We start from the raw sequence: 19,783 nt of genomic DNA, 5'->3' as shown, positions 1-19,783 counted from the left end.
TAGTAGGTTTTAGATAGCTGAGTGGTTTGTAAAATCAAGGGATGAGTCCCTAAACATTTTTTTCAGTTATTTTTGAGGTAGCTAGACCAGAGTAGTGCTAGAAGAAAATTATTTTTTATTTTTATTTTTTTAAGATTTTCTTTTTAATATTTACACCCAAAGTGGGGCTCGAACTTAAAACCCCAAGATCGAGAGTCCCACGCTCTACCGACTAAGAAAATAGAAATAAAATTCTATTTCCTAAAAATAGAAAAACGAGTTTAAAAAGAAAATTTTAGGGCACCTGGGCGGCTCAGTTGGTTGAGTATCCAACTCCTGATTTTGGCTCAGGTCATGATCTCAGGGTCATGAGATTGAGCCCCACTTTGGGCTCTGCACTGGGCGTGGAGCCTGCTTAAGATTCTCTCTCTCCCTCTGCCCCTCCCCTCTTCTGAAAAAAATAAATAAAATTTCTTATAATCTTTTAAGAAGGAGTAACACTAAGTGAGTTGTTATATTTACATATAGAATTACATCAGCTAGAGTATCTTGCATAATTATAATATCCATAATATTTATTAATAATTATTTTTTTTAAAGATCTTATTTATTTATTTGTCAGAGAGAGAGAGCACAAGCAGGGAGAGTGGCAGAGGGAGAAGCAGGCTCCCCGCTGAGCAGGGATCCTGATGCAGGACTTGATCCCAGGACTCTGGGATCATGACCTGAGCCAAAGGCAGACGCTTAACCGACTGAGCCACCCAGGCGTCCCAATTAATAATTAATGAAAAAGGGGCACCTGGGTGGCTCAGTCGTTAAACGTCTGCCTTCGGTTCAGGTCATGATCCCAGGGTCCTGGGATCGAGCCCTACATCGGGCTCCCTGCTCCACGGGGAGCCTGCTTCTCCCTCTCCCACTCCCCCTGCTTGTGTTCCCTCTCTCACTGTCTCTCTCTGTCAAATAAATAAAATCTTTAAAAAAATAAATAAATAAAATAATTATTGAAAAAACTCAGAACTTGTGAGCTACAAAAACAACTTTACACAAATATATATTTTAGTATATTCTATTAGGAGTTTTTCATGTCTGAATTGGGTGTGGCATGCGTGTGCGTTCCTGCACACGTGTATACATATGTTTACATGTACATTGAATGTTGAGGAAGGGTTACTGGTAGTGATGAAATACCTTATTACCTTTTCATGAACTTTAACTTGTTCTACTTTGATTTATTTCACTGAAGGATTTGAGAATTTGATCCTCACTAGTCTCAGGTGTTCTCCCATTTGCCCAGTTTGGCCAAGAAAACTGACTGGTTTTTCACAGAACACAGTAGAAAGAAAGTGAGAATTGGTATTTGATTGGGTAGGGAACTCATACCTATGTGAAAAATATATGTATTAGATTGATTAATCAAGCTGTTTGCTATTTCGTACTCTAAATTCTTTTCATTAAATAATACTTCAGAGCCATTTGTCTTCCTTTTAATAGGGGTATTGAAGGCCTCCTTGTGCAGATGGGATTAATTTTTAAAGTTTAAATTAGGAGGCCATGTTTTTCTGTTTTGATGCTGGGATTTTGCTGTATGCTAATAATAATCTCATTAATGTAAGTTTTCCAACGGACACTAAGTTCCCCACGTTTACACTGCTAAAGAACATGGGCAAAAAACAAGATTTGAATCCAGATCTCTTTGGCATCAAACTTTGCCACCTCCTCATATAAGTAATTTTCATTGTAGGGCAGCTGGCTGGCTCTGTTGGCAGAGCGTGTGACTCTTAATCTCGGGGTTGTACGTTTGAGCCCCATGTTGGGTGTAGAAATTACTTAAAAATAAAATCTTAAAAAAAATTAGTAATTTTAATTGAAATGTTTTTGAAAGAAATGAAATTGAAACCGATGTTTTACTGTCATTTATTTCAGGATTACTTCTGTGTACATAATGCTACATGCTAATTCAAAATTCAAGAAATTGGCCTAACCCTCTTCAGTTGCTTGCTTTACTCCTCAGTGATTCTTTTTCTGCATTCAGATTCAGCAAACCCTAAACTGAATTGTTTCCAATACATGCCAATATTGTTACCAAGATTTAATAGATGAGGCATGGATGCTCAGAGAGGATAAGTGCTAAAGATTTTTCTCCAGAACCAGTTCAATGTAATCATAATAACATAGCAATCATTTTAGAACATATTTGAACCTAGAATACAGTGTAGCATGACTATCTACAATTTGGCTACCTACTTTCACTATCCAGTTTCTGTTGAAAGACGGTTTAGGCAGTAAAATAAAGATTGAGGTCTGGCTTCTAAATTTTCATGACTTTATTGAGGTACAATTCATATACCATACAATTCGCCCAGTTAAGTGTACTTTTCAGCATTTTTTAGTATATTCACAGGGTTGTCCAACCATCATAGCTTCTAATTTTTGAACCTGGCTATCGGTTATTGGTTTAGTCCATTATTACTGGTCATACTTTCAGATAAGAAAATAGAATCATATATTGTAAAAGAATTTAGATTCTTTAGATTCAATCTTTTCTGATCCATCAGTGTTCCACCAAAGTCCATTAATTTCCCTCTTTCAGTTCTAGTACAAAAAACTGTCTCAATTTCCATGAGAAATGTGTGCTTACAGGAATGTTAAGCTGATTTTCATATGTACCATAAATAGAGAAGCCTTGGAATGTGAAATCATCATGCTTGTAATGTAATTATTTTAAGTCCTTTGCAACAGACATACTATAAAGGAGAACCCAAAGAATGAATGCAATTAATACTGACTAAATGTGCCTTTCTTGGGTTAAAAAAAAAAAAAAAATCCACTGATAACCATGTATATCCATTCTGAGTCCCAGTTCGCTAAAGAGATCAAACCTTAAGATACGGAAGTTAGGTACTGATCTCTCTCCTTGACTTGACTTTCACATTAGAAAGTCACTTGAGGATCATCATGTATTTAACATACTATATTATATGAATATGTATTTACTATACTTGGTATGTACTTGCATGTATGAAAAGTAACTTTTGTTTTCAAAGTGCTACTGCATTTTCAGGCAGTTAATGGTTGAAACACTCTCTGGGAGGTGGGAAGTTTTTACTCAGTTTTTGATGGGTAAAATAGGGTAACAGGCGCATTTACTGAAGTCCTGTGTTTGAGATAAGAGCTAGTCAGTGGCTGACATTGCTGGAAAATACTGGTTTCCTGCCTTATGGCCCAGGCACTTCCTTAAGACTACATTTAAACCATCCATGCCTCAGTTTGTTTCTACCTTGTGACTTACCTGTAAAGTGTGCTGTCTATACAGGGGTAATACTAGACTATGAATGGGTTAACAGTAGAATTATTTGTAGTTTCTGTAATAGCTAATTTCTCCCATATCTCTGTGCCTTTGTGCTTGCTACTTCTTCTGTCAAAATCGTATTTCCTACCGTCCCAGGCACCCCATGACTGTCCCTCTCCTGATCTCAGCTTAGAAACCACCTCTCTGTGGAACCACTCGCACCCCCCCACCCCCCCACCCCCCCCAGTTATCAGATGCAGACATGGGTTTGTCCTGTCCTGCACCTCCTGTATTTTGTATTAACCCGGTCAGGGCAGTTTTCTTACTGTGTTGTAATAGCACACTTACTGCTAATGGGGATGCCCATTAGACCGGGAACTCCTGGAGGGTAAGGACTAAGTTACATCATTTCCACATTCCCCTCCGTGGCACCTGGCTCATGGTTTTCTTGAATTCTGAGCGGATGTCGTAAAAGGTCACCTTAGGGAAGGAAGGTGATGATTACATAATTTCATTCCTCTGTCTCCTCAAAGCCCAGGGCAATGGTCAGAAGTTCCTCCTTCAGCAGCCAACCTTAGCCAACAGAACAGGCATTGGAAGACCACGTGATAGAGAAGGAGATACAGAGATGAAAGAGTCTGTTAGCTGTGTCACTTAATTAGCCCAAGGAGGTCATTTAAACTTCTTGTGTTTTGGGTTTCTTCATTCCTGGTGGACAGTAGCAGGGCCTCATTCTCTGGGTTGCTGTGAAAACCAGCTATGAAAACTATGAAACTACTTCATAGAAAAGTAGTTTGCAAACTGCAAACACAAGAAGTAAAGAAGAGAGGCAGTGTAGCCCGCTAGAAGGAACATGTGGTTTGGCCTTAGCTGAGATTTTTCAATCCAGATCCCACCACTAATTATTTGACCTTCGCAACGTAACTCCTGCAAGCCTGTTTCTGTCATGGGAAAGTGGCAGATGAGAGTAACATGGTGAGGGCTAGATGGAATTCAGGCAGGGTTCCATTGGCGTTCTATCTGTGCGCATTCAGCCAGTCCCAGCCAGAGCTGGTAGATTCACACCTCTGCACCTGCTTTTCTGTGGCAGATTTGGTCCTTTGTACTCCAGGGAGAGTAGGTCCCTGGCCTCGGATCCCAGCCAGCCTGTGCGAGCCTTGGGATGGGGGAAGGCAAAGCCTCAGTCTGCTGACACTGCACATTCGTAGGGCAGGTGTCTGCGCTTTTATCATTTCTTTTTGAAACTTTTTATTGAAGGTTAAAACATAATGACTACCCAAAAAGGCACATAGCCTAAGTGTACAGATCGCATTTTTTTTTAAGATTTTTATTTATTTATTTATTTAACAGAGAGAGAGATAGCGAGAGCAGGAACACAAGCAGAGGGGGTGGGAGAGGGAGAAGCAGGCTTCCCGCGGAGCAGGGAGCCCGATTCGGGGCTCGATCCCAGGATCCTGGGATCATGACCTGAGCCGAAGGCAGACGCTTAACGACTGAGCCACCCAGGCGCCCCCAGATCGCATTTTATAAACCGAGCAGACCCATATAACTAGGCCGTTCATTCCCATGGATGCCGGATATTCCACTTTGTGAACATACCACATTTCATTTTTTCATTCTACTGGTGATGGACATTTAGCTAGCTGCCAGCGTAGGGTGATTGCAAATAGTGTCGCTGTGAATGTCTTTGTACGTGGCTTTTGATAAGGATATGTATTTCTTATGGGTATATTGCCGGGTCATGGAGTGGGCACATGTTCAGTTTTAGTAGATACTAACCCAAAAGTTTCCCCATATGGTTTTACTAATTTATTCCTACCAGCAATGTTTAAGGGTTCTCATTGCTTCACATCCTCACCAGAACTTGTTTTTATCTGTCTTTTTCATTTCATTTTTTTTTTTAAGATTTTTTATTTATTTATCTGATAGAGACAGTGAGAGAGGGAACACAAGCAGGGGGAGTGGGAGAGGGAGAAGCAGGCTTCCCGCGGAGCAGGGAGCCCAATGCGGGCCTCGATCCCAGGACCCTGGGACCATGACCTGAGCCGAAGGCGGACGCTTAACGACTGAACCACTCAGGTGCCCCTGTCTTTTTCATTTTAGGAATTCTGGTGGCTTTTATGATACTGTGTAGCATTTTGGAAGTAGAACTGTTCCCTCAGCCCCTAAAACCTGAAACTCTAAACTTTTTACATTCATTTTCAGGAATGCATCCTGCACAAAAGCAGGAGATTATACCAGATGTAAAGCTCCTGTTAACAGTGCTTGGCATGTGGAAGGAAGGCGACACATAATAGCTGCCATCATCATCATCATCATCACTAAATGCCTTGTCTGTTCTTTAGAGGGGAGAGGGTAGGTCACAGTGGATCAAAGGTGAATAATAAGGCATAGTCTCTGCCCATAAGGAGCTCAAGATCTACATGAAGAGACAAATACTAGAAACAGATATTATTAGACCAGAAAATAGGAGTTTGGGAAAAGAGGTAATACTTGAGCTGGTGCTTGATGAATAAGTAGGAGTTGAACAGAAAGGAAAAAGGGAAGTGGGCTGGAGGAAATGGCAGGGGCACAGAACCCTTGGTGGGCAGTGGCAGAGTAGACAGCATGGTGGAGGAGAAGAGCCCACCCTTGCATGCTGGTCCCTGTTGTTCAGATGTTGTCACCCTTGCTGGGATGTGGGGGCTGAGCTAGCGATCATTCAGGGTCATTGTGAAGTTACAGTACCCTAATGCTCTGTTCTCTGCAACCCCTTTTAGCTCTTTCTCCCTCCTCTGGGAAAGTGATCAACCTCCACTTCTCTCTCTTGGAATCAAAGCCTGTCCCGAGTCCAAGGTGCTTTAAAACCATAGATGAAGCTTTAACAGCTACAAAGTACTGGTTACAAGGATCCCACAGTTTCTTTGCTCTGTGATCCTTTAGCTATTTATTTTTATGTGGAGGCCTGGCTTAGAGTTTTTATTCTCGTAAGGGCCTAAGTTGCACTGTGGTGGCAATTAAGTTTAATAAAATGCTCTTCTGCCCAATGCCATATATAGTTGATAGTTGTTCTTGAGGAATTTTGAGGAGGTGCAGCATGCTGAAGATGACGATCAAGAGCCATACAGTCTTTCCTTGATTAAGCACCTGCTATGCATCAGGCAATTGGCTATATGGGAATGAGGAGGATGGACATGGTTCCTGGCTCCTGGCCCCACTGAATTTAAAATCAAGTATGGGATCAGACAAATAATCAATTGGTTCCACCACAGTGTGACAAGGGCTCTCAGGGGTAGAGGTACAGAGTCCTGTGAGAGCACATTGGAGAAGAACCCCACCCAGACTAGGGGTCAGGGAGGGCTTCCTGGGAAAGATGATAGCCTAATGAAGGTGATTGAGAAGGAAGTAGAGGAAACAATGCATAGGAGGACCAGAATACAGGGGGGAATGAATGGCTGCTTGGAGAAGCTAGAAGACATTATCAACCTAGGGCATAGAGAATCTTGGGAGAAGAGAAGTTTTAACCAGAGGACCCACAGCAGGTGGGAGATGGATTGAAGGAGGTCAAGAATGGAGGCAGACAGACAGCAGAAGACAAACATCATATGATTTCATTTATATGGGGAAACCATAAAAGACAAAGCAAACAAACAAAAACAGAAACTGACTCACAAATGCAGAGAACAAACCAGTGGTTGCCAGAGGAAGGTGGCAGCGCAGGGATGAATGAAACAGGCGAAGGGGATTGGGGAGTACAGACATCCAGTTATAAAATAAAGAAGGATGAAACGTACAACATAGGAAATACAGTCAATAATATTGTAATCCCTTTGGTGACAGATGGTGAACACAGTTAACCACGGTGAACATTTCGTAATGTACGTAATTGTTGAATTGCTGTCTTACACACCCAAAGCTAATAGAGTATTTCACGTCAACTATACTGTAATAACCATAATTAAATAAATAAAAAGTAGATAAGTAAATAAAAAGAAAGACGAAGCAGAGAAACCAGTTCTAATAGGACTTAACAGAGAAGTAACTAATATTCTCAGCAGGATGACTTTCAAAATTCCTTTCTCCTCTCAGTTCTGCAACCCAAACATCCTGACTTCTTGAGAGCCCAATGCAACTATTTGAAGAGTAAAGAAAAATCTTATTAGAAAGAGGTATTATGTGCAAAAGAAAAAAAAAAGAACAAGAAAACCTGTTTTTTTTTTATTATTTATACGGATGGCCCTTTAAAACCATGGTCCGCGGGTATGACCGTATGAAGTTCTTTGCCAGGAAGAAACCTGTGAGGTGTGTTCTGCAGTCTCTATACACTGAAGTAAGAGTCCCTTTGTAACCTGTGGCTCGGGGCTGCAGTTTGTGCATTCTACATAGGGACCAAAGAGCTCACATGACATGTGGTTGAACTGTTTCTCATGTAGCTTGGCCCACCGCGCATTCCAGTAGCCTGGCTTCCTGCTTAAATTCCCAACCACTCACAAAACCAAACACACACGCACAAGATATAAGAGCTCAGAATAAAGGGATTCTGGTGGGGATGTTGTTTCCCACTTCCTTGGTCATTTTTAAATAAACACTGGGTGCCAGGCATTTCATACTTCAGCCCTGAAGTCTAGAAATGTGATTTCTAGCAATTTTCACAAAGTATAAGTACAACGGAATAGTTTAGATGTATTTGGAGTTCTTGGGCTTACGTTTACCTAGTTACATAAAAGACATTTCAGTTAAAAAAAAAAAAAACAAACTACAGATATGAGAATTGCTATTATAATTGAATAGATATTCATTGTATTTTATTAGGAAATATTATGTTCCTGCCTTGTACAGTACTAGGTGTATGTAGAGAGTTTCAGAAGAAATAAGACATGGTCCCGATCTTCAGAGACTTACTCTAAAACAGAGCAAGCAGAGTCAAAGTACTGACACCATCGCTCTCTGTTTTGTCATCCAAGGGAGACACTAGTAACCAGTCATGTAACACTTTCCTGCTGAAACCAGAGTCAGCCTCAGAATCCTTCTCAACACAGCAGTCCAGGCAACTTTTGCATAATTAGATAAACATCTATCTTCTTTATTTTAAGAAATAATGTATTCTGGGGCTCCTGGGTGGCTCAGTCATTAAGCATCTGCCTTCGGCTCAGGTCATGATCCCAGGGTCCTGGGATCGAGCCCTGCATCCGGCTCCCTGCTCCACGGGAGGCCTGCTTCTCCCTCTCCCACTCCCCTTGCTTGTGTTCCCTCTCTCGCTTTGTCTCTCTCTGTCAAATAAATGAATAAAATCCTAAAAAAGAAAAAAAGAAATAATGTATTCCAAGAACTTTAGGTATTTGCCTGGCCTTTCATCTTTCTGGTGTTTTTACTAGCTTTTCAAAGAAATAAGTCATTTTATATATGAATATTAGAACCTGGGAGCATCCCAAGAAAGTAGAATGGGATGGTGTTACTTTTCAAGAAGTTGAAACTTCCAAATTCAAGAAGATAAGCATTTATTTCACATATATGATTACAGAAGCCCATTCCCATCACTTGCCCTATAAACATTGTGTTTTTCTTGGTTTCTCCCAGGGTGATTGTCCAGGTACTTTTATTCTTGTAGGAACAGTTTCAGGACTGTAATGCTGCCAGCCATCAGTAACTGGTGGCCACATTTTCAGGTGTCCTGGTACTGGAGTTCCCTTCATTGCTGCTGGGGTCACCTGCTTTGGTAGAGATCCAAGGTCTTACAGGCCCTGACCTCTTTGATGTCTTGTCACTGATCATTTCCCTGTGATTCTGACCTTCTTCTCATGCCACATGCTTCCACAGGGGCTGTATCCAAGGCGATGCTATTTTTATATTGATAAATCCCAAGTATGTGTATACTAAGACTCTTCTTAAACTCTAGACCCTAATTTCAGCTGTCCATGGTACATTTCCACCAGAGTGATAAGAGCTAACGTAACGAGCGAACAAATACTTGTGGCCAGAGGGTGTGCTAAGAGCTTTATAATCAGGACTTAAGTTAAGCTTTCCAATACCCCTCAGAAGTAATCGTCCCCATCATACAGATGGGAAACACAAGGCTTAGAGAATCACACCATTAGTAAGTGGTAAGCCTGAGTCTGGTACACAAGGCTTATGTAGAGTTTAATAATACACACGGAGCCTTCCATTTTGGCTTGTACAAAATAGAAGTCATCTCACCTCTCTCCCTAAAACTCCAGTCTTAACCTTGAATCAGTCCAGTCCACAGCAAATACTGTCTTGTTCTCATATCCTTCTTCAAGGTCCAGGAAGTTACAAGTCTTTGCGTTCTGGCTCTCAAACTATTCCCCCCCTTTCTACTCCAACTCTTTGGCAGGCTGCCTTTATTTCTCACCTAGAAGGCATTCTTTATTCCCCACCCTTTTTTTTTTTTTTTCCTCTTCTCTTCTCTTGGGTTGGAGAGAAAAGCTCCTACGACAAACCACCTCTTTTCTCATAGGTGTTCCTTTTAGTTTATTTTCTACTACACCTATCTTGCATAAAAAGCTAGGACGTGGAGGAGAACACTTTAATTTGGCGCAAGTAGTTTTTTTTTCATTTAATGTTTTTGCTTGCATCTTTGTAATGATGTCTTTTGTTTTCTTGTTTTCCAGGAATGTTTACCCTTGCAGAAGTTGCTTCACTTAATGACATTCAACCAACTTACCGAATCCTGAAACCATGGTGGGACGTGTTTATGGATTACCTGGCTGTCGTTATGTTGATGGTAGCCATCTTTGCAGGAACCATGCAGCTTACCAAAGATCAGGTGGTCTGCTTGCCAGTATTGCCATCTCCTGTAAATTCAAAGGCACACACGCCCCCGGGAAATGGCGCCGTCACCACCAATATTCCCAAGATGGAAGCAGCCACTGACCAAGACCAAGACGGGCGGGCGGCAAGTGACATTTCCTTTGGCGCATCTGCTGTGACACCTGACATACCTCTCAGAGCCACATATCCTCACACCGATTCGACAGTTCCAAATCAGGAGACAAAGAAAGAGAAGAAAGATCCAACAGGCCGAAAGACAAACCTGGATTTTCAGCAATATGTATTTATTAATCAGATGTGTTACCATCTGGCCCTTCCGTGGTATTCTAAGTACTTTCCATACCTTGCTCTCATACATACTATTATTCTCATGGTCAGTAGCAACTTTTGGTTCAAATATCCCAAAACATGCTCAAAAGTAGAACATTTTGTTTCAATATTAGGAAAGTGCTTTGAATCTCCTTGGACTACTAAAGCGTTGTCTGAGACAGCGTGTGAAGACTCGGAGGAAAACAAGCAGAGAATAACAGGTGCCCAGACTCTACCAAAGCATGTGTCTACCAGCAGTGATGAAGGGAGCCCTAGTGCCAGTACCCCGATGATCAACAAAACAGGCTTCAAATTCTCAGCCGAGAAGCCTGTGATTGAAGTCCCCAGCATGACCATCCTGGATAAAAAAGATGGGGAACAGGCCAAAGCCCTGTTTGAGAAAGTAAGGAAGTTCCGTGCCCATGTGGAAGACAGTGACTTGATCTACAAGCTCTACGTGGTCCAAACATTTATCAAAACAGCCAAATTCATTTTCATCCTCTGCTATACTGCAAACTTCGTCAACGCCATCAGCTTTGAACACATCTGCAAGCCCAAAGTGGAGCACCTGACTGGTTATGAGGTATTCGAGTGCACCCACAACATGGCTTACATGCTGAAAAAGCTTCTCATCAGTTATATATCCATTATTTGTGTTTATGGTTTTATCTGCCTCTACACTCTCTTCTGGTTGTTCAGGATACCTTTGAAGGAATATTCTTTCGAAAAAGTCAGAGAAGAGAGCAGTTTCAGTGACATTCCAGATGTCAAAAATGATTTTGCGTTCCTCCTGCACATGGTAGACCAGTATGACCAGCTGTATTCAAAGCGCTTTGGTGTGTTCCTGTCAGAAGTCAGTGAAAATAAACTTAGGGAAATTAGTTTGAACCACGAGTGGACATTTGAAAAACTTCGGCAGCACGTGTCCCGCAACGCCCAGGACAAGCAAGAACTCCATCTGTTCATGCTGTCGGGTGTGCCCGACGCCGTCTTTGACCTCACAGACCTGGATGTGCTAAAACTTGAACTGATTCCGGAAGCTAAAATTCCCGCTAAGATTTCTCAGATGACTAACCTCCAAGAGCTTCACCTCTGCCACTGCCCTGCAAAAGTGGAACAGACTGCTTTTAGCTTCCTCCGCGATCACTTGAGATGCCTTCACGTGAAGTTCACCGACGTGGCTGAAATCCCTGCCTGGGTGTACCTGCTCAAAAACCTTCGAGAGTTGTACTTGATAGGCAATTTGAACTCTGAGAACAATAAGATGATTGGACTCGAATCTCTCCGAGAGTTGCGGCACCTTAAGATTCTCCACGTGAAGAGTAATTTGACCAAAGTTCCCTCCAACATTACAGATGTGGCTCCACATCTTACAAAGTTAGTCATTCATAATGACGGCACTAAACTCTTGGTACTGAACAGCCTTAAGAAAATGATGAATGTCGCCGAGCTCGAACTTCAAAACTGTGAGCTGGAGAGAATCCCCCATGCTATTTTCAGCCTCTCAAATCTGCAGGAACTGGACTTAAAATCAAATAACATCCGCACAATTGAGGAGATCATCAGTTTCCAGCATTTAAAACGACTGACGTGCTTAAAATTATGGCATAATAAAATCGCTACCATTCCTCCCTCCATCACCCATGTCAAAAACTTGGAGTCACTTTATTTCTCTAACAACAAGCTCGAATCCTTACCCGTGGCGGTGTTCAGTTTACAGAAACTCAGATGCTTAGATGTAAGCTACAACAACATTTCAGTGATTCCGATAGAAATAGGATTGCTTCAGAACCTACAGCATTTGCATATCACTGGGAACAAAGTGGACATTCTGCCAAAACAGTTGTTCAAATGCGTGAAGTTGAGGACTTTGAATCTGGGGCAAAACTGCATCACCTTCCTCCCCGAGAAGATTGGTCAGCTCTCCCAGCTCACTCAGCTGGAGCTGAAGGGGAACTGCTTGGACCGCCTGCCAGCCCAGCTGGGCCAGTGTCGCCTGCTCAAGAAAAGCGGGCTTGTCGTGGAAGATCACCTTTTTGACACCCTGCCACTCGAAGTCAAAGAAGCATTGAACCAAGACATAAATATTCCCTTTGCGAATGGGATTTAAACTGAGATGATCCGTGCACATCCGTGTGCAGGAACAACTTCCTAGATTGCAAACACTCACGTACAAGTTATTGCAAGATAATGCATTTTAGGAGTAGATACATCTTTAAAAATAAAACACAGAGAAGAGGATGCATAGAAGGCTGATAGAAGACGTAACTGAATGTTCCCTGTTTGTAGTGTTTTCAGTCCTTCGTTTCCAAATCTTTTTTTCTTTTTTTCTGTTGGGGAAAGGGAAGGAACAGTTATAATCACTAATCTTGGTTTCTTTTTAAATCGTTTGTAACTTGGATGCTGCCGCTACTGAATGTTTACAAATTGCTTGCCTGCTACAGTAAATGATTAAATTGACATTTTTCGTACTATACCACCTTTTTGGAGGTGTCTTGATTTACTTTGCCTCATCAGTGCAGTATTGCTTTAATTCAGACCACTTCAAGACACGTCAGGTCCCAGCTTGGAAATCTGGATTTGGGCCAGGGCTTCTACTTCTGAGAATCCCATTTTAGAGATTTTACACTCTTCAAGGCCTGGAACACAGTGAAGGTGTGTAGATTGTGGGGGGAGGCGAGGGGAAGTTGATTTTTTTTTTTAAGTAACAAGAAAAAAATTAAAAAATGACACCCCCCCCTTACTAATAGCTGTTTTTCCGTAGTCTGGAGTTATTATGAGACACATTTTTCTATCGATACTATAAGGTTGCCAATAAATAGAAGATTTTTTAAAAAATTAATTATAATCAGGACAAATTTTTTTAAATTATTTACTTGAGAGTGAGAGCGCATACAAGCACAGTAGGGAGGGGCAGAGGGAGAGAGAGAATGTCAAGCAGACTCCCCATTGAGTGGGGAGCCTGATACTTATAAAGGAAAAAGTCTTATATTTAATTGCTAGCACTTTCTCTGACTGCCTCCCCTAAACTCAAAGATTATGACCTGAGCTGAAACCAAGAGTTAGATGCTTAACTGACTGTGCCATCCATGCGCCCCCGCAAGATGAAATTTTTTTTTTTTAAAGATTTTATTCATTTATTTGACAGAGAGAGACACAGCGAGAGAGGGAACACAAGCAGGGGGAGTGGGAGAGAGAAGCAGGCCTCCCGCGGAGCAGAGACCCCGATGCGGGGCTCGATCCCAGGACCCTGGGACCATGACCTGAGCTGAAGGCAGACGCTTAATGACTGAGCCACCCAGGCACCCCCCAAGACAAAATTTTTAATGGCTTAGTGATTAATGCTTTCCCATATATCAACATTTGGAAGATAACACAAAATCAAAGCAATTATCATTAATTTCTTGCCCTTTTCAGTGCTAGGGAAAAAATAGGACTTGTAGCTCACTGAGTTGGAAACCTGACTTTGTGTATTTATTTAGCAACAGGCTGTATTTCTTGTGCTTGCCTGTGGCTAGGAGGGCTCATGCCCAGGGAAGTGTTGGCAGCATTTACTTTTTAGATGATGATTTTCCTTTTTTACCCTACAAAGTGTCCAAACCCATCTCAGAAAGCAAAAAAATTCCCTGCCACCTGTTTAGGTATTGGTCAGCAGGTGTTTCTCAGCCTTTCTATAGATGTGTTTTTTTCAAGAGAAAAAGACTGTTTGGCACTCCAGATGACAAAGTAATGTCATCTCTACACAAGACCGGACTCCTCTAATAAGACACTGGAGGGGTGCCTGGCTGACTCAGAAGAGCATATGACTCTTGATCTTGAGGTTCGGAGCTTGAGCCCCACGTTGGGTTGAATAGAGATTACTAAAAATAAATAAACTTCAAAAAAATAAAAGACACTGGACATTCTCTTGTCACACCTTAGCATGACTTGAAGGATTTTGTGGAGAATGTGAAAAGATGGATTCACATCCTTGCTTTTCCTCCCAAAACTGGTCTCGGGGTACTGGCCTGTTGTAAGTGGTGGTGCATCTTTGCTGGCTGTGGAGTTTATAAATACTCTGAGAATACTCTGAGAAGTGGTATCACTAATAGAGAAAGCCTTGGCCTCTCTGGCTGAAATAGAAACTGACCCCAACTCCAGCATCCCAGCCACTCTCTCTCCTCCTAGAAGACTAGTTTATAAAATCTTGAGTTCAGAAAATGAGAGAGCAAGGACAAATTCGGGATATAGAAGCAAATTGATTATTATGTACGTACCTTCCATTTCTCTTCAGCATTCACTGATGTATTCAGTAGAATTTATTATGCACCTACTGTGTGCCTAGCCACTCCAGAGAACTGGGAATTCACTGTTGGAATGAGTCAAAATCCTTGGCTACTTCCTGGAGCTTTACTGCCATCAGAGTTCACTGCCATCAGCAATTTCGAGCTTAGTTGCTGGTTGACTTTGAGTTTAGGGGAGGCAGGCAGAGAAAGTGCTAGCAATAAAACGTAAGACTTTTTTCCTTTATATATAAAAAAATGTCAAATGGGCAGGAACTGTTGGCAAAGTGGAGGAGAGAATATTAGTAATGCAAGTTATACAAATGGTTATAACTGTAATCTAGAAGGCGTAGAGAACTTGGGTGAATGAACTATGGCTGGGAGGGGGCACACTTAAAGAGGAGCTTCAGGGAAGTTTTGCACCTATAAACTCTGCCTATAAACACTCCTGGACTTTTCCTTCCCACCAGCCACATAGGGCACTCTTCTTCCTGCATAGTAATGCCACCATCAGACACGGGTACAGCATTTTTAGAAGGATGCTTCATTATCTTTCTTGTGAGATAAACAGGCCAGATCTTAATGATCCTTGCTCTATAGACTAGGAAACTTATCCTTTCTTAAAACAAGTGCATGTCGTTTTGGAAGGGCATAAATGGCAGGACCCCCACTGCTCATCTTGCTTTTCAGAGAGGTCTGTAGGAGTCCATCTGTGTGACACTCCCAAGCTTGACAGCTGCCTGTGGGCACCTGTTTCCTAATCAATACTTGGGGTTCAATCACTTAGAACTGATTGGTGTTACATGCCTTCAGACAACATCAAGGGGAACCTTTTCTCTTACCCAAACTTCTACTGACTTTATCAGCCCTTAATGATTTCCTTGAACTCTGAAGAGTTCACGGTCAATTGATTTAAGTGCCTCATTCCTTGCCACTGTTTGCAAATAGCAATATTTTAAAAGAGGTTGCCCAAGAAATGCTGATTCATCTAGCAGACTTTTAAATATACTGGGTCTTGGAGTCTCAACAAAACAGCAGATGAGAATATGGAGAAATACACTGTCAGTCCATGTGTCTTCAAATTTACGGTTGGCACCGCATGCACCAGGCATGGGGGAGAAACAAGTTAGAATGTACGCGTTTTGGCTCACTAGTATTTTCATACCTTCTTCCAAATTCCTCTGAGCACCATCTGAAGAGAATTAATTTAAAGAACCTTTAAATGTTCCAGGTCTGTGTGAGTCCCACAAAGGCGGAGGTTTACTTTTGGCTGTTTGACTCTTTCCCGCAGCTTTCATTTGGCTCAACAGAGAAAAGTGACTTTTCCAGGGATTCAGAAGAATAAACTGGAATTGTTACAGGGACCCCAGTCTTTGTGGTGGAGATTCAGCAATTTCATAATAGGTAGAATTATGTATTATTGTAGGTATTATTTCATAATAGGTAGAATTATTATTGTATATAAGCCCTGGCCAACAGTTCCTGCCCATTTGTCATGTTTTATATATAAAGGAGAAATTCTTCTATTTTATTGCTAAACTCAAAGTCAACCAGCAACTCAAAGTTGCTGATGGCAGTGAACTCCAAAGTGCCCTTGATAGCGACGCCCAGTAGCTGTTTCCATTCACCTTGCTGAATAAAAGCCAGAGTGCTGGCCTCTCGCTAGGATTTCTGGCAGCACTTGCGTCAGTAATTCATTCCAATAAAATGGTCCCTTTATCCACTGAATCCCCAAAGGCTGTACTAACAAAAAGCCCTTTTCATGAATAGAAGGAGGAGTGGGGAGAACTTTGGAAAACAGTTTTCCAATGTCTTCTAACTTGTGACTGACACCAGAAGTGGTCCCATCTGGTCCTGGCCGGCGGTGGCTCTCCTGGGACAAATGCACCAGGGATTCAGGGTAGTGTCTGCTGCGGGGGCGGGGCGACCACAGCCGGCCACAGACCCCGCCTCTCAAGCCTGGGATAGCCTGAGGAGACAACCGTGCCGCCAACACCTGGGGCATAATAAGCTCCTTGGTTCACAAATCGTAAAAACTCCGAAGGAGAACGTCTTCGTCCTTCTGCCCCTGGAAATACACGATGTAAAAATTGCCCCAGGTAAGCATCGTCTTTCTCTTTCTCAGTGGAATGCGCAAGATTTTTGGTGTAGTCAATCCCGCGGGGTTTCACCTCATAGACTCACGACCCACCGCCCTCCCACTGCTGGGGGCCCTCTGAGGGTTGAAACCATCTGGCCCCACCTGCTGTTTCTATCATCAGTCCTTTCCCTACTCCTAAGATTCCAGGCTCAGGAGTGACAGTGTCTGGATTTGAATCCTGACCTTAGCAAGCTACGTAACCTCCCTAAGCCTCAGTTTCTTTATCTGTGAATGGGTACAATAATAGTACCTACCAATGGTGGGGTTTTTTGTGAAGATTGAATGAGGTGATTCATCTAAGGCGCTGTTGCCTGCCAGAGAGTAAGGACTCAATAACATTCCAGTGTCGCCATTATTTTTATCCCCAACTGTGACAGAGACTGCTAGTGTCCCCTACTGTGCCTTCTCGCCTTCCTTGGTAGGGACTTTTCAATGCACACCTGGGAACACAGCATAAAATATGCATAAAATAAAATATGTCCCAACCTTACGTGGGGCTAGATTTGGCCATGTGACTAAATTCTAGCCAAAGGAATGGGAATGGAAAGGGAATGTGCAATTTCTGGGTTGGACCCTTAAAGGGAAGAGCATGCCATCCCCTTCTCCATTGCTGCTGGTTAAATTGCAGGTTTTAGAAGTGAGTCCAGTGTAGACTGCAGACACAGGGCAACAAAGCAGGGATGGCCCAGCACTAGGACAGAAGACTGGGCCCCTGGCAATTTCGAAGAGCAGGGTTACATAAAGGAGGAGTAAACTCTTGTCTTGTTGAAGCCCCTATTCATTAGGGGGTTCTCACACATGCAAGTCCTAAAGACTTTGCTGCTCAAATTGCAGTGCAGGGAGCTTCTCAGAAACGCAGAATCTCAGATCCTTACCCAGACCGATGGAATCAAAGTCTCTATTGTAACAGAATGATACCCAGGTGATTTATAGGCATGGTAGAACCTGAGAAGCATTGTCCTAAATAGCACACCTAGCAAGAACCAGTCAGCTGGTCACCATCAGGAGCTGGGAAGAGGATGGTGTTGGTGACTGGTGTTTCTACCACCACTGGGTTCTGCCTCTCCCACTGGGCTCTCGATGGGGAGGATTTGGGGTTTTGCTTGTGCTTGTGGCTTGTACCAACTTCCATGCCTCCCTTTTGCTCCTGCGGCAACTATAGCATTCATATCACCATGGCAACCGTAGGAAGGCGGCCTGATAGTCATATTGCTTTTGTTGACCGCTTGAAGAGGTGGTGGGAGTATATATCATTCTCTCAGGAGTCGGAGGTTTCTGAAGGTCCTATAACTGTTCTAATGACATGTACCTGTGCTCAGGCCATAGACATCCTTCCACAAGCCCAGGTAGCTAAACTACCCCATTGCGTTGTTTCACCTTCAGGCTGGGTCTGGTCAGCTGCTTAAAGCTCACTCAACCATGGGATAACCTGCTCATTTGAGCCTTTCCAGAATGTCCCTGGGAAAGTGCCAAATAGCCTGGCATGGAAATTGGCTGGAGTCGTTTCAGGGGAAGACCCACCCAAAGGACTCACCCAGGTGTTAAGCCAAGCTGTGTATATACTGTAAAGAAATCTATGTTTTCAATTTGCCACTGGGAAACTCTAATTTAGTAGTAGCCACATAATTCAGTACTTTGAAACGAAGTACTGCCTGGATGGAAACCTCTTCAAGATGTATCTCCAGGGGTTTAACCCAAATCTTTCCTACGACTTAGGCCTGCCGGCTCTTTCTCTGGCTTGGGTTGTGGTGGAAACAGCTGGTCACCAGCCAGACGACAATCCTGCATCCTTCATCATCTTGAAGATGGTGATTAAATCACTCATCATCTCCTCTTCACCAGGATATTGTGAGGATTATGTCAGCACGGTGCCCAGAGCTCCCTGGAGATAAACGGTGAGCAAACACAGTTTGCTATTAATTTATCATCACGCTAGGCAGAAAATTCAGTCCAAGTCAGCATTTTCATTCCTGTCTGAGAAGTAGCCGATGCATATTCAAGATTACACCTTCCACTTAGCAGTTCTAAGTAACCGTTGTTATTTAGGGGATTATGTGTCTCAGGTTTCTATTTCTGAAGGTGGAAGAAGACCTTTGGGCGTGGATTGGACAATATAAGTAGCAATAATAGCTCGGACTGTATACTAGATGGGCACTTGACTTTGACTTACTTGTCACAGCAAACCTGGGAGGTGTGGATTATCCCCATTTGACAGATGAGGAAACTGTGAGGTTAGACAGCCTGCCCCGGGTCACTTAGCCAGCAGGAGACCCGGGTACTGTTAAATCAGATAATGTGCATACCTTTATCTCATTCGATCCTCACCAGACCACTAAGAGAAAGGCATTATCCCCATTGAAGCGACGAACAAACAGACTCGGACAGTCTAACCCGTCTCTGGTTCCACATTGTAAGCAGCAGACACCAGCCTCAAACTCAGGCGTGCCCACAACCAGAGCTATGCTCTCCCACCAGAGCACATGTCTGGTGCTCTGTCAGCAACTCAGAAACAGGTTGTGAAAGCTCCGTTGACATCTGGTTATGTAAATCTGCCCCAAGCTAAGGTTTTCCTTCATTCTTTAGTAATAGGGGTTTTTGATGTGTCTCAGCATCTGTGCTTAGCGTTACGACTTGTTTCCTCTATTGGGCCGTCTGACAGTCATGAAAGGGCAATCCACCCAAGGTAATGTAACTGTTTCCCCTCACTAAATGTTCAAGGCATGACCGTCTTCACTCATGGTCATTTACTCAGAAATGAGAAAACTGTCTTTAACTATTTGATGCATAGTAAATGTGGTGAAGAGTGACATTCAACAGGTCCAGAAAGGTGGGTGCAGGAAAACACCGTAACATTTTGCTGGGCAGATGTGACTTTTCTTTCCAGCATGGCATTTCAAGACAGATTCTCAAGCTGTTACCGACCCAGGCAGCACTCGCCGCCTGCATCTCCTGACCTTTATTTTTTACTGGATCTCTTTCTTCTTCTGTTGATGGTCACTGTATTCCACCATCTGGGCTAGGACAAGAATCAGATAT

The 19,783-nt window shown here is 42.7% G+C and overlaps 1 protein-coding gene across 11 annotated transcripts in view; it reads left to right on the top strand.

The window, feature by feature from the left end:
• The window catches only part of LRRC8D (leucine rich repeat containing 8 VRAC subunit D), a 115,952-nt gene extending 103,131 nt beyond the window's left edge, over nucleotides 1-12,821 (top strand). For all 11 annotated transcript variants that reach the window (XM_064588865.1, XM_064588871.1, XM_045897242.3 and 8 more), the window contains one exon: nucleotides 9,877-12,821. In XM_064588865.1, the coding sequence (XP_064444935.1) occupies nucleotides 9,877-12,455 (2,579 nt within the window). In that variant the 3' untranslated portion in view covers nucleotides 12,456-12,821. The remainder of the gene's footprint in view (nucleotides 1-9,876) is intronic.
• The last annotated feature ends 6,962 nt before the right edge of the window (nucleotides 12,822-19,783 follow it).

The sequence above is a fragment of the Mirounga angustirostris genome, unplaced genomic scaffold (assembly GCF_029215605.1).
Source record: "Mirounga angustirostris isolate CCGP_5_RB_7025 unplaced genomic scaffold, mMirAng1.0.hap1 SCAF_4, whole genome shotgun sequence".
In the NCBI taxonomy this organism is placed as follows: Eukaryota; Metazoa; Chordata; class Mammalia; order Carnivora; family Phocidae; genus Mirounga; species Mirounga angustirostris.
This window is presented reverse-complemented; position numbering and strand designations above follow the sequence as displayed.